The sequence below is a fragment of the Danio rerio genome, chromosome 25, assembly GCF_052040795.2.
Source record: "Danio rerio strain M-AB ecotype USA chromosome 25, GRCz13ab, whole genome shotgun sequence".
NCBI classification, from domain to species: Eukaryota; Metazoa; Chordata; class Actinopteri; order Cypriniformes; family Danionidae; genus Danio; species Danio rerio.
This window is the reverse complement of record NC_141045.1, coordinates 36,847,501-36,863,781: the sequence shown is the minus strand read 5'-3', so window position 1 is coordinate 36,863,781 and position 16,281 is coordinate 36,847,501. Positions and strand designations below refer to the sequence as shown.

At 33.7% G+C, this 16,281-nt stretch overlaps 1 protein-coding gene across 9 annotated transcripts in view; it reads right to left on the bottom strand.

Moving 5' to 3' along the window:
* Nucleotides 1-722: 722 nt before the first annotated feature.
* Nucleotides 723-16,281, bottom strand: part of bnip2 (BCL2 interacting protein 2) — a 24,127-nt gene continuing 8,568 nt past the window's right edge. The window contains exons 5-12 of one of the 9 annotated variants that reach the window (XR_015525586.1): nucleotides 13,953-14,135; nucleotides 11,759-11,861; nucleotides 11,317-11,448; nucleotides 10,806-10,892; nucleotides 10,617-10,715; nucleotides 10,386-10,548; nucleotides 6,831-6,877; nucleotides 748-4,084 (exon numbers count right to left, since the gene is read on the bottom strand). Coding sequence is in view for 7 of the 9 variants with exons in the window: in XM_087310553.1 (XP_087166679.1) it covers nucleotides 10,416-10,548; nucleotides 10,617-10,715; nucleotides 10,806-10,892; nucleotides 11,317-11,448; nucleotides 11,759-11,861; nucleotides 13,953-14,135 (737 nt within the window). In the remaining 2 variants the exon portion in view is untranslated. 9 annotated transcript variants of the gene reach the window in all.

Below are 16,281 nucleotides of genomic sequence, written 5' to 3'. Positions count from 1 at the left end.
ACGCACTCTGCGCTGGACTTTTGAGCAGCTTTCAGTCGGTCAATAGCGTGGCCTATTTCAGTTCTTCAAAATAGCAATGCATCAACAATGTGCCTTAACACAACTTCTTTTCAGTCCGGCACGCCCCTGAGCCCACAAAGTGGCACAAATGGATTCACAATTTAAACAACGTGGCGGAAAACCAACGCAATCTCACGGCAATTCGTAACTTTTTGATTCAGTGGCTAATTCGTATGAATTCATACGATCTAATTCGTAAAATTTAGTAGGATTTTCTCATCACCCAATGACGGTTGGGGTTAGGTGCCACGTCTCCTTTTTAAAATCATACGAATTTGTACGAATTAGCCACTAAATTGACAAAGCGTAAAATACTTACGTTGTGAGATCAGGCTGCGGAAAACATGAAAATTACTGTTGCGCTGGTCTGAAAATAGCAACAAATCGCACCAAACACATCTTGCGCCAGATGTATGATAGGCCCTACATCAAATATCAAATAAAATCGCACGGTGACCTTTAATGAACGATTTAACCTCTTTGGGAGCTGTTCTTGACAACCTTAAAACATGTCTAATTTATAATTTGAAATGTTGAAATTAAGAATCAGTAGTGGAGGACTAACAATTTCGCCTTCAGCTATATATAAATAAACACTTCGTGTAAGGATCTCTCTGCAACAGGAAACCAAGACACAATAATGAGGAACCACTGCGGTGTTGTAGAGCAGTCATGATGACAATGTGATTTTTTTTTTTTTTTTTTTTTGCGTGGAAGTTTACTTGCAAGAACATAACATACAAGAACCCCACCCTCCCAAACCATTCATCAGTGTGAAGAAGCGGAGAAACGTTACAGACTCACGACAGTTTCCACATTTCTCCACCGTCTCCAATCACACAAAGACCTTCAGCAGTAAACAATGTGGTACAACGAACAAGATGATCAGAGAGCAGAAGTCAAACGGTGGCCCTAAAAATTACACATCCGTCATAAAAATATATTAATCTTTCTCCTTTAGCGCCTTTTGATATAAATATAGATATTTAAACGTAATGAACATGCAGTCTGCAAACAGGTGTCCGTAACTAAGAGCAAGATACAATAGGAACTAGAACACACTGACGGTATCTACTAACCGATACGATACATAAAAGGTTATTAAAAAGTATAACGCACAGAAATCAGACGCCATCCTGACAAGTATTTGGCAAAAAGGAGATGAGAAAGGTCAGAGAGGAAGCTTTAAAGAAACAGTCAGACCAAAATATAAATTCTGTCTTCATTTACGAGTGTTCTGATGCCGCTCGGGTACATTTAAAGACACAGTTCACCCAAAAAAAAAGAAAATTCTGCCATCATTTACTCACCCTTTACTTGTGTTGAGTTTCTTTAAACACTAATTGTCAAGAAAGCTGAACGCCTGTAACCATTGACTTCCATAATATTAGTTTTCCTACAATGGAAGCCAATGGTTTCCAGCATTCTTCAAAATATCTTCCTCTGTGTTCAACGGATTTACAAGGTATATAATCACTGAGTAGACTGTCATTTTTGCGTGAACTAACTCTTTAGTTGAAAGCAATTGAATGCTGAAAAGAGCAGCTTGGACATTTTGCAAAACATCTTTCTTTTTAATTCCCCAGAAAAAATATGTAGTCATATTTGTAATGACATTATGAAAAAAATGAAGGCAAAATGTACATTTTTCGGGCTGAACTATCCCTTTAAAAGGCACTGCTATGAGTGTCCTGATGCTGCTCAGTTACATTTAAAGAAACAGTTCACCCTCCCAAAAAATGAAAACTTTGTCACCATTTAATCACCCTTGTCTTGAGTTTCTTCGAACACTTATTTTGAAGAAAGCTGAACTCCTGTAACCACTGACTTCCATAATATTTGTTTTCCTACAATGGATGTGAATGGTTACCGGTTTTCTTTAAAAGATTAAAGAAAAGGTTCACAATCACAGAGGAAATTAACATCTTTGCATAAATTATCCCTATAAGTGAAAGAGATTAGATGCTGAAATGAGCAGCTTGGACATTCTGCAAAACATCTTATTTTGTGTTCCACAGGAAATGTCTTATTTGGAATGAGATTAAATTGGCAGAATTGACTTTTATTGGACTGAACTAAAAAAAAGCTGAACACCTGTAACAATTGACTTCAATATTTGTTTTCCTACAACTGATGTGAATGGTTACCGGTTTTCAGCCTTCTTCAAAACATCTGTTTTCAACAGATTAAGAAAGGGTAAAAAACATGGAGCAATTAGTGAGTAAATTGTGATTTTCGGGTGAACTAACCCTTTAGGTAAAAGTGATAGAATGCTGAAACAAGCAGCTTGGACATTCTGCAAAACATCTTCTTTTGTGTTCCACAAAAAGAAAACAAACGTCATATTTGGAATATAATTGTGGAAAAAAAATCATAGCAAAATTGACATTTTTAGGCTGAACTATCCCTTTAAAAAGCATTGTTATCAGTGTCCTGATGCTGCTCGGTTACATTAAAAAAGACACAGTTCATCCAAAAATGAAAATTCTGTCATCATTTACTCACCCTTTTCGAATTCTTTTGAACACAAAGGAAGATATTTGGAAGAAAGCTGAACCCCTGTAACAATTGACTTCCATAATGTTTGTTTTCCTACATTTTATGTCAATATAGTAAGAGGTTTTTAACATTCTTCAAAGTATCTGTTTTCAACAGATCAAGAAAAGCTCATACACAAAATAAATAGTGAGCAAACTGTCCTTTTTGCGTGAGCTATCCCTTTAACTGAAAGTGAGTGGATGCTGAAACTAGCAGCTTGGACATTCTGCAAAACATCATTTTTTAGTTCAACAGGAAAAAAACATTAGTAGTCACATTTGGAATGACATTATGAATTAAATAATGGTAGAATTGACCTTTTTTTGGGCCGAACTTTCACTTTAAAAGGCATTTTTATGTGTGTTCTGATGCTGCTCAGTTACATTTAAAGATGCAGTTCATCCAAAAACGAAAACTCTGTCATCATTTACTCACCCTTTACTAGTCACGAGTTCTTTTGAACACAAAGGATGTTATATTAAAGAAAGCCAAACACCTGTAACCATTGACATCCATAATAGTTTTTTTCTACAATAGAAGTCAATGGTTACAGGTTTTCAGCATTTTTCAAAATATCTTCCTTTGTGTTCAACAAATTAAAAAAGGTTCATAATCACTGAGTAAATTGTAATTTTTTTTTTTTTATGAACTATCCCTTTAAGTGATTGAATGCTGAAACGAGCAGCTTGGACATTCTGCAAAACATCTGTTTTAGTTCCACAGGAAAAAAAAATCATATTTGTATGACATTATGAATTAAATAAAGGCAGAATTGACATTTTTTTGTGCTGAAGGAGCAGCTTGAACATTCTGCAAAACATCTTTAGTTAAATGATGGCAGGATTTACATTTTATGGGCTGAACTTTCCCTTTAAAAGGCGTTTTTATGAGTGTTCTGATGCTGCTCGGTTACATTTAGAGATACAATTCACCCAAATATGAAAATTCTGTCATCATCTAATCGCCCTTTACGTGTCTCAAGTTCTTTTGAACACAAAGGAAGATATTTCAAAGAAAGCTGAACACCTATGACTGCCTTTCATAATGTTTGTTTTCCTACAACGCATGTGGATGGTTACAGGTTTTCAACATTCTTCAATTATCTTTGTCAACAGATTAAGAAAGGGTCGTAATCACCGAGTAATAAGTGAGTACATTGTTATTTTTGCGTGAACTATCCCCTTAAGTGAAAACGATTGGATGCTGAAAGGAGCAGCTTGGACATTCTGCTAAACATCTTCTTTTATAGTTCCACAGAAAGAAAAAGAAGTCATATTTGGAATGACATTCTGGAAAAAATGATGGTAGAATTTACATTTTTGGGCCGGACCATCTCTTTTAAAGGCACTTTTTTTTGACATCAAGATCTTGCGTTCTCCAGTTAAAAGAAACCCAATACATTCTTCAATTCTTCCAGCTTCGCAGACTTCACTCCGGCACCGCAGCAGTGGCGATCTCCACTTTTCCATGCATGTCCCGATCAATCCTGAGTAATATAATAATAACAATAGTGTAAGTCATAAGAATCAACACCGCTTGATTCAGCTCTTTAGAACTGAACACAGAGACAGTCTCATGACTTCACACTGAAAGGTTTAGTGATCGAGGTTTTGATTGAGGTTAAAAATATTACAAAAAGCGAAACGAGTATTCAAATCTATTAAATGTGGAACTGCAGTCAGTTGATTCTACATTGTTTATTGTGAACGCTGGATAAAATACAGCTCATGAAGGAAATCTGTGTGGAGATTCTTTACAAAGTCGTTGTTTTATCATGTGGAAAACTATGGAGTGAGTTTTGCTTCTTTAAAATTCAAAGTATTTCATTTGAAAGCAAAAGCAAACATATTTTAATAAAACAAATAAACCAAATTGCAAGAAAAGATTTTAGATCCACAAAACAGAAGAAAATAAATAAATAAAATTTGGGGCCAAACTATCCCTTTAAAAGGCATTTTTAAGAGTGTTCTGATGCCGCTCGGGTACATTTAAAGACACAGTTCACCCAAAAAATTACAATTCTGTCACCATTTGCTCACCCTTGTGTTGAGTTCTTTTGAACACAGAGGATGACATTTTAAAGAAAGCTGACCTCCTGTAACCATTAACTTCCATAATATTTGTTTTCCTACAATGGAAGTCAATGGTTACAGGTTTTCAGCATTTTTCAAAATATCTTCCTTTGTGTTCAATGAATTAAAAAAGGGTCATAATCACGGAGTACATTTTTTGTGTGAACTATCCCTTTAAGCGACAAAGATTTTAGATCCACAAAACAGAACTGAGAGCAAAGTCCACATGTGTGAAATGAAAAGTGTGGGAAATGCATAAAAGGGCGAGACACTTTTTTTATTTTTGCATTGCAGAGAAGTTTTTATTAATTACAGTATTTTTTGAATAATTTTTTATTTGCAATCTTTTTGATTAAAATATATTTCATTTAGTTTTGCTCTTGATCTAAATATTCTGATTGATAATAAAGAAAACGGACTCCATAGAAAACACCTAATAATTATTTATACTGAAGTAAAAAAAAAAATCACTCATGAAATTTTTCAAATATTTCCCAAGTGATTAAGAGTTTCACAGTGTTTCCCATTTACTTGGTTTGATTGTTTGGTCAGAATTTTTAAAAATATTTTTAAAACAAAATTATTATTATTACTATTATAAACTTTTTGTTTTATTGGCCACAGAACATACCACTGTTGACCTTCCTAATTAACCTTTAATTTTCACCGGCCACTTTATTAGGTACACCTTACTAGTACCAGATTTTACCCCCTTTTGCCTTCAGGACTGCCTTAATCCTTAGTGGCATAGATTTAACAAGGTATAGGAAATATTCCTCAGAGGTTTTGCTCCATATTGACATGATAGCATCATGCGGTTGCTGCAGATTTGTGGTGGATTGTGCAAAATCCAAAGGTGCTCCATTGGATTGAGTTCTGGTGACATTGGAGTTTAGTGAACTCATTGTCATGTTCAAGAAACCTGGTCAAGACTTGACATGACGTGACACCCGGTGTGGTCTTCTGCTGCTGTAGCCCATCTGCCATAAGGTTGGACGTGTTGTGTGTTCAGAGATGCTCTTCTGCAGACCTCAGTTGTAACGAGTGCTTATTTAAGTTACTGTTGCCTTTCTATCAGCTCCAACCGGTCTGGCCATTCTCCTCTGACCTCTGGCATCAACAAGGTATTTGTGCTCACAGAACTGCCGCTCACTGGATATTTTCTCTTTTTCGGATCATTCTCTTTAAACCCTAGAGGTGGTTGTGCATGAAAATCAGAGTAGATCAGCAGTTTCTGAAATACTCTGGCACCAACAACCATGCCACGCTCAAAGTCACTTAAATCACTTTTCTTCTCCATTCTGATGCTCAGTTTGAACTGCAGCAGACCGTCTTGACCATGTCTACATGCCTAAATGCATTTAGTTGCTGCAATGTGATTGACTGATTAGAAATTTGGGTTAACGGTGTACCTAATAAAGTGGCCGGTGAGTGCAGCATCTGGCTAAATAACTAGTAAAAATGTTTGCACTGTAAGCATAGCAAAGACAATTGTATTATTAAATCATTTAGTTATTATCTGTTAAACACCACTTGGAAAAAATTCAATCACTAATACTTTAGTTTTCAACTGTAAATATGTCAATTGAAGATTTAATGTCTCCTCCACTTTGGTTAAAAGCATCTGCAAAATGACTAAATGTAAATGTCATTTTGACTAAGCTCAAACACTCAAAAATCTGCTTTTCTAAAGAGTTTTTGTCTTGATTTTAGTCCAAAAAGAAGCATTATCTACAAAAAAAAAGCATTTGGAAATATTTCAGAAATAATAAACTTAAATTAAGTGAATTATTCCTTAAAACAAGCCAATTTCAAAGCAAAAACATGATTTTACTGACCCCATTGGCTTATTATTTAGCTTGTTTTAAGGAAAAACAAATAAAATATTGACTTATTATTTCTTAAAACATCATTTTTTAAAGAAAAAGCTTCTTGTCTTAAGAACTTTTCTATCTTTGGACTAAAAGTGACACAAACTTGCTCACTGTTTGACATATAAATATGTGGAGGTTTGGAATAGGCATGCAGTGAAAATGTGCACCAGCCAGACATGCGTTTGAAAAAAAACCAACAGACAAACAAACACACAAATAACATACACCGCCCGTGACTTAATGACTCGAATCCTTCACCGTGGTTTACTAGCCTGGTCATACATACCACACTAACACTGGCAGAACTAAGAAGACAAACGTCAGAATCGAAATCTGAGGGACGGTCATTACAAACACAAGCAAATTAGTGCACTTGACCACACACACACACACACACACAAAAAATGATATTAATAACTTTTATTAATATTAATAATTATTAGGATATTAATAACAGCTTTTGGATGATTCACTAATCTTCAACGCTACATGCTTTTGTGGAGACTCAAACAATAAATAGGATGTTTACTGTTTACTGAACTGGAGAGTTACTGAATTTATGAGGCAGATTAATTTACAGAGCATTTTTTTTGCATACACAAGCAGATAAAGAGACTTCTATAATGTTTTAAAAAACCTTTGTGAAAATAAAATATGGGTGAACTGTTTCATTGTCACTTATATGATCGGATTAGGAGTTTAATGAACTCTCATTAATATATAAATAGTGCTCATACTCAATCTGATCATATAATATTCTTTAAAGAATGGTGGCAAAGTATGAAGAGTAAAAAGCATAATTAATTACTATTAAGTTTCTCCCTGGTAGCTTATTATTGATTTTTCTCAGTCTTTAATATTTAATAAAAAGTAGATAATGTTTGCATTGCAAAAAACTAATCCCAAATCTAATTTTTTCAACAAAACGCTTGGGGTAATTGAACAACTCTGTCTTTAAAAGGGCCCTTAAATTATGTGTCATTTTACAATTGTCCAAAATGACTGATTATTGTTATATGCATGATGAATTAACTGAATCATTTAGTAAATATTGACGATATATACACAGGGTGATTTAAAAAAAATTTCACAACTTTGTAAATCTGTATTTAATCAAAGAAACATGATGACAACAGCACTCCTAGTGATCAATTGAGCAGCCAAATGAAACTTCAGAGCTTCCTTAAATCTGCGACAGAAAGAGCTTAGCTCTCCTTTTCTTCTTTGCAGAGTTCTCGATTTTCCAAGTTGTGGTATTCTTTTTAAATCAGCCTGTATTCATCATCACATTTACATCAAAACTTGACGCTTGACTTTATTATAGAAATATCTTTGGTTTAAGTTATGCTAAAAACATGATCTGTAAAGTCTATCAAAATGGAATTGAGAAATAGATGATTTTATTTTACTAATAGTTATTAATAATGAGTTCATAATTTATATAATAATTAAGAATCAAACTTTGGCATCACTTTATTACCCAAATACCTTTTAGTTACAGTGAAAAATCGATTTGTATAGTCTATCAAAATAGAATTAAGAAATAATATATATATATATATATATATATATATATATATATGTATATATATATATATATATATATATATATATATATATATATATATATATATATATATATATATATATATACATACATATATATATATACATACATATACACGTGTGTGTGTGTGTGTGTATGTATTTTTTACTAATTTTTATTAACAATTAATTAAAATTTTGATTATTAATAATTTGATTATTAATAATCAAACCTTGAAATCTCTTTTTTTACCCAAATATGTTTTAAGATATTTGTTCTAACAACTAATTAACTAATTAAACAAGATTTGTTCTTACTAATATTTATTAATAATTGTTATTAATAATTAAATATATGTTATATGTTTTAATAATTAATATATATTATTTAATAATTAAACCAGGAAACATCCTTTTTTACACACAAATTTGTGTTTGTGAAAGAAAAAAAAATCTTAATAATTTATATATTAATTAATAATTAATAATCAACATTTGATGCATAAGTTTTTTACCCCCCAAAAAGCTGTTTTAGCTACAGTAAAATAAATAATCTGTGAAGTCTATCAAAATGAAATTAATAAATGTATATTTTTTACTAATATTTATTAACAGTTATTAAATGATTAATATATTCATTAATAATTAATGATCAAACCTTGACACCACGTTTTTTCCGAAAGATCTTTATTACTTATGCTATAAAAATATCTGTGAAGTCTATTAAAATAAAATTAAGAGATATATTTTAAACTAACATTTCTAAATAATTATTCATATATTCATTAATAATTAATATTACACCTTGAGACACTATTTTTTTACCCAAATATCTATGCTTTTTAGTTATAGTAAAACTGTATCTGTAAAGTCTAATAAAATGGAATTAGCAAATAGTCTTTGGTTTTTACTAATATTTATCAACAATAATTATTAACTTATATATAAATTATTAATTAAAAATCAAACCTTAACGCATCACTTTTTTTTTTTACCCATATATCTGTTTTAGTTACAGTAAAAATGTATTTGTGAAGTCTATCAAAATGGAATTAGGAAAAAGTCTATAGTTTTTTACTAATATTTATTAACAATAATTAATAACTTATATATTAATTGATAATTAATAATCAAACCTTGCTGCATCACTTTTCCACCAAATGTCTTTGTTATTATTTATGAAATAAAGATAAATAATTAAAATATCTGTGAAGTCCATCAAAGAGGAATAAAGATTTATTTTTATTTTTAAACTAATATTTATTAATAATTAATTAATTGTTTATATATTCAATAATAACTAATGATCAATTCATGACACATCATTTTTTTAACCAAAATATTTGGTTAAAATTTATCCTTAAAAGTCTGTCAAATTGAATTAATTAAAAATTTATATATTAATTAAGAAGTAATGATAAAACCTTTGTGCATCATTTTTTCTTTTGCTGCAAACAAAAAACAAAAAAACACAAATCATATTATATAATTAATATTAATAATTAATATATTCATTACTAATTAAACCTTAATTTTTTTTCACCAAAAATTCAGTTTTTAGATACAGTAAAAAGTTATCTTTGAAGTCCATCAAAATGCAATTAATATATATATATATATATATATATATATATATATATATATTTTTTTTTTTAAATACATATTAATATATATTTAAATTAATTAAGAATCTATTAATTAATAAATCAAACCTATTATATTTATTAATAAATCAAACCACATATTTATTAATAATTATTAGTCAAATACACTGGTCTCAAACTGAAAATAGAGGGCTGCAGCTCTGCAGTTTTGCATCAACCCTGAACAAACACAGCTGATCCAAATAATCGAGATGTTCAAATAAGGGATGAACACCTTTATTATTTGGATCAGCTTTGATCAGAGTTGGAGCAAAACTGCAGAGCTCCAGCAATTGAGTTTGAGGATGATGGTCTAAAATAACAGAACTGTTCGGATGCTTTTTTCTTTGTGTAATGTTTAACACTGCGCAGCAAACTGAAGCAAATCCACAGCAAATTTGACAAACTGTAGAAGTAAAAAGTAGATTTACAACAAACGATTACAGTTAGATGACACACAGGAGCAATTCAGCATCGCAACGACAAATCAAGGAACAACAGAGGCTCAAAAAAAAAAAAAAAAGAAAAGCCTCTTCTGGTAGAAAGTGGACATTCAATAAAGCCAAACGATTAATGGTTAGTGTCGTGCAAATCAGAATTAAAGAGGTCTACAGAGATCCAGCAGGAGATCTCTGGAATGAAAATGCATATACCTTTTATGCTTTTTCCTATTTTTTTCTTCGTCAAACCTTAGAGGAAAGGCAGGGAGAAGGGGTTAGAGCTTGGAGAGTTTCTGAAGATTCACAGCCAACAGCAGAAATAATCAAATAAATGAAAACTGCTGGTGGAGAACAGCAGTGTGGGGACTTTCTGCAACTGAACACTTCCTGTCAGACAAAAAGAGAGAGAGAGAGAAGTGGAGGTGTAACAGGAAAATAACTCACTGTTTAATGCAGTCTGGGATGGACACATACTCCATCGGGACCAGTTCGGCCAGGTCTGTCAGACTGAACACAAACTTGATTTTCTGGCTGAATTTGGAGCTGTGAAGGGGATTAGCATATTCATAAGGTCACTGCAGGAAATGGGGGTCTTATTAAAACATTGGTGAATGCAACTTGACGAGGACTGACCTTATAAAAGGTTTTGTGAGGGCCAGCAGGGTGCGGATAAACCAGGACGGGTGAACGATTATCAGAGACTTCAGATTCTTCCTTAACCTGTAATAAAACAACGCCTTCACGTCACTTCAACAGGATGAATGCAGGTTACACCAAATTTAAGACATTTATGATTTTAATGCCAGACTTATGGTCCACAGATTCTCTATCCGCTTGTTAATTAATTAATTAATTAATTAAATTAATAAATAGATAAATTAATTAATAAATAAAAATTAATAAATAAGTAAATTCATTCATTCATTCATTCATTAAATTATATTATAAATAATAGATCTACATTCTAAAAGCGCTGTGGAAATAAAGATGAACTGAATTGGATCTTATGATTCAACTTTTTTGCTTGAATGAATGTAAACATCCAGCAGAAAACCCCTAAAACACATTGAAGACCATAAATCGGCTATTTCAAATGACCAAAATTAAATAGTTTTAGGAAGTTCTGGTGATCATCCTTTCTTACCTTCGATCTATTTGCTGATAGCACTTCCGGAGCCAGCCGACACTGGGCATCTTTCGGCGCGAGGTGGCTCCGTTCAGATATACAATCATATAGTTCTCCGCTACGAGCAGCTCTAGAGTTCCTATGACATACCTGGATGACACACACAACATTGAGGTTTCAGGTAAGAACTTCTAATCAACCGTGTATGACGGATATATTTTGCAACAAAACATAAGCTGCCTGTCCAAAAATAAAGCATAAAAGAAGTCACACACTAATATTTTGTTGGACCATCTTTAGTTTTGATTTTAGCATGTGACATCATTTCAATGCGATTACGCAACGCCACAACATTTATTCTCATCCAGAGTGATACTTTTTCCCCATGGTCTAACTGCTGTGGGAGGTTTTCCGACAGATTCTCAATAGTTCTTGGCCAGAATACAGACGTAGCTCTTACTTGAATAGATTATCCATGATGTATCTGTAATTCGGTTGATTGCTCTCAGGCATAAAGCAAACAGCGAAGACGATGATGGCGTTCAATCCATCGCCGTAGTATCCTGTGAACAGAGAAAGTGTGTGTGAAAGTGGCCACTGCAAGTGTCTGAATGCTACAGCAAATAAACAAGTCGACTGATCCAACAACCTGGAGTCTGTGTAATTGTTCATGACAAAACGGCATGTAAAACAGGCCTTCAGAAAAAAAAGCAACAGCTGTTAAGCCTGATTTATACTTCTGCGTTAAGTGACGGGCGTAACCCACGGCGCATGCAACGCGCGTAGCTGTGCATTTATACTTCTGTGCCCTGTCTCTGTTGGTCTGCATTAACACTTCCGAAACGCTAGTTGGCAGTGAGGTGTAAATGTTCCTCTGTGTCGAGTTTCTTCGCTGCTGTTTTGCTTTTACTGAACACTTCCTGAATGTACAAGTGGCTCAAACTCGCTCATTTTGAGGCAGGAACCGGCGGACGTGCAACAACTTTAACTATGAGGTAAACACAAAACAAAATTTTCCATCCGGAGCTCCTTCACGGGACTCCACACTTGTAAACAATCGCTCCATCAGGCTCGCACCATTCACGTGGCTCTCGGTCCCGCCCAGACTCGTCAGCGCTACCAAGCCGACCAATCACAGAGCTTGCGCCACGCGTCGTTGCGACGTGTAGTTACATTTTTTGAGAGGTGCACGTCAGCGACGTTGACGGCCACGGCGAAAGGCTATGCGTCATCGCCGTAGCATACGCCGGCGTTTGACGCAGAAGTATAAATCAGCCTTTAGATTGCTAACAGGAGGGAGGGATGTGGAAAAGGAAAGAAACAGGTGGTGACACTTGTCTGACAAAGGGATGAACTGAAAATGGTCACTATTAGAGGGATAGTTTACCCAAAAATGTACATTTACCCATGAAGAGTTATTTCAGCTGAAACTTCACATGCAGTACACACTCTACGGACATCAGAGACTTGTTTTACATCGGTCGCCTATCAACCAGTTAAACTCTGCTGCTATTTTGGGATTTCCGCCTGGATTTTGCCTACCCAAAATTAAAAGCTTCCCAAATCCACATGCAGATGTGCGAATGCAAAAATTTGGTATAAATTTAATGAAAACCCTTTGAATTTTCATAAAACACTATTGAAAGTATTTAAAATATCTGTATATGTTGCCTGTGTTATTATAAACACCTAAAAAAAGAGGCGCTTTTTTTTTTATAAACTCAAATTTGAAAGTGTACCTTTTAGGTTTTGTGTAGTCTAAGGTACTGTAATAAATTTTGGTGGTTCCTGCATATGTCTGTAATCACAAGAAAAAAGAAAAATGTCTCTACCATAATCTATGCAAAAGTTATTGTATTCCAGCTGATGAGAGGTGCTGTACAAGCCACAGGGAGCGATCTTTGTTTTCATATTTCACTATTCTTTTGTTTGATCAAACATAATTCACTGTGTTTGGACCACATCAGACATATAAAAGGATTACTTATGCACATCACCTCAAAAACAGAGGAGAAATGGCCCTGAAGCGCACAGCATAAGGTAAGAGATGACAGCTGTCTGTGCTATCTGAGGCTGCTTATTGATCATAAATGTATTGTTTTCATTTCTGCGCCATGGAAACACCTCAATTCATTCGGCAACTGTTTGAAGTGTGAATATAATACAGTAAAAAGAACACTAGAACTATATGAGCACCGGCAAGAGCTTTCATTTGAGCTATAACTTGTACATGTGTCATATGAAAAATATGAAAATGAACCAATGTTCAATACCCAGCTCGGGTATCCAAAATACTGTGTATTTAAGTGTAAATAACTTTTGTACAGTACAATAAAAACCAAAGTGATGCATATGTGCATAAAATATAGATTCTACACTTTCAAACGAAACCACTTACGGGGGTCTGGTGCAATGCTAGCCCTTTAAATCTGAAAGCGAAAGTCGATGGCGTCACGCAGAGTTTAACTGGTTAAGCTCTAAAAACATTGTCTCGGCTACTAAGAATATAGCTGACACCACAAATCTTCACGAACTGCTTTCAAACTACTTAAAACTACACAACTTAAAACATTGTTTATTAGGAATTCACTTCCTAAAAAGTGCAAACAGAAAGCGCCCTCGTGCAGTCGTGTATGTAAATGCGTCACACTGACCTCCATGACTGATGACCTTCTTGTAGGGCTCGATGGCCTTCATGTCCACCCGGTGCTCCTGATCTCCGATGCGGAAGACTCTCCAGCGCCGGCCCTCCTCGCGCTCCTCTGACGTGCTGTACTCCTGCACAGATTCCACGCCCTTACGCAGCAGATCTGCACTTTTGGGCTTTGGAAGATCATCTGACAAAGGAAACACAAGCGTTTTGTTTAAAGGGTATGTCTGCCGTTTGTCCTTTCATTTCAGGGGCTGTGTGTGATGCTTTATTGATTTACAGTTCAAAAAGATTTTTAAAAAGCATGTACTCTACTACTGTGTTTTGATCATAAATAATCCTTTAAAAAGTCAAATTCCCTTTACTGGACATGAATACAAATTGAAAGATTAAATTGTATGTTTGCAGCAATCACATTTTAAAATACCTTACTAAATCTTATTGCATTTTTAACTAATATCTTGCTGAAAAAGCTGAAAATTATTTTTACTTTAATGATGTCATTTTCTATTATAGAATATTTTGACTTTAATGACCTAAACATCCCTGACAATATTTTACGTCGTATAAACTTATTGTCATACCTAATGACAGTTTTGTAAATCATAGTAAAAATGTAAAGATAAACAGAAGAAAAAGAAAAAAAACACACACTTTTCTTCTTTAGATGCTCAAATACCCATTATTGTCTTTGACCCACTTCATTTTCAACATGTGATTTAACAAAAATGATCAAGACACCAAAATGAAGCTGATTAACAGAATCACGAGATTGGAAGGGGAAAAACATGCACAAATCAAAATCTGACATTTTCCACCACAGAAAAAAATGGACAACATCTGATTTATATTGCCAAATACCATATGGAAAAAGTGACATCTGAAAAAAATAAAATAAATCAATGCTGTAGGACTTGATCGGGGAGTGAACATCCAGTCAGGTTACCTTACCACAAACACAGGCCCGCGGCCTAATGCAAGAAACAATCCTTCCAGGACAGAGAGAAGAAGAGAGCAGTGGGACAGAAAAACAAGAACACACAACACTGTTTAACTGAGAGTTTCTGCACTCGGACGTCCATCAACTGAGCTCTGAAATGTTAGTGAGTGAGAAACACGTCTACAGGATCAGAAAGAGAAACGTCTGAATGGCTGATAAGACTAACTGGACAGAAACGTTTACTGGAACAAAACCTTTATGTTGGCTTGAAAAAAATTGCTCAAAGCTCAAAGAAAGGAAAGAATTAATAAAGGAAGGAAAGAAGGAAAGAAAGAAATAAAAAAAGAAATGAACGAACGACACAAACAAAAGAAAAAAACAAACGAACGGAAGAAAGAAAGAAAGAAAGAAAAAAACGAATGAAAGAAAGAAAGAAACAAACAAACAACGGAAGGAATTAAGGAATTAACAAAGGAAGGAAAAAAGAAACAAACGAAAGAAAGAAACGAACGAAAGAGACAAACGAACGAACGATAGAAACAAACAAACGAAAGAAAGAAACAGGAAGGAATTAAGGAATTAAGAAAGAAAGAAAAAAAGAAACAAACAAACAAACAAACAAACGAAAGAAAGGAACAAACGAATGAAAGAAAGGAACAAACGAACGAAAGAAAAAGAAAGAAAGAAAAAGAAAGAAAGAAAGAAAGAAAGAAATAAAGAAAAAGAAAAAAAGAACAAACAAACGAACGAAAGAAAAAAACGAAAAAAAAGGAAAGAAACGAACGAACAAAAGAAAGAACAAAAGAAAGAAAGAAAGAAACGAACAAACAAACAAACGAAAGAAAGAAACGAAAGAAAGGAACAAACGAATGAAAGAAAGGAACAAACAAATGAAAGAAAGAAAGGAACAAACAAACGAAAGAAAGAAAGAAAGAAAGAAAGAAAGAAAGAAAGAAAGAAAAAAAGAAAGAAAGAAAGAAAAAGAAAGAAAGAAAGAAAAGAACAAACAAACGAACGAAATAAACGAAAAAAAGGAAAGAAAGAAACGAACGAACGAACGAACGAAAGAAAGAAATAAACTTGAAAGAAACGTGCAAAGTTGGCATTTCTTATTTTCACATATGGTTAAATAGTTTAGCAAAGACAATACATAGCTAATATGAATTAGCATGTTGCTTTTATTTTTACAACATGGCTGCTAGAATTATTTGTAGTAAAACTGTAGTTTTACAAATGCTAATCAATATGGCAAAAACATGGTTAACACAATACTAGCTTAGATTAGCATGCTGGTAACAGAAAGCAGCTAGCAGCTAGCTCTCTGCAACTCTCAATGGTCGACCACTGAAGCTAAGCAGGGCTGAGCCTCGTCAGAACCTGGATGGGTGAACTC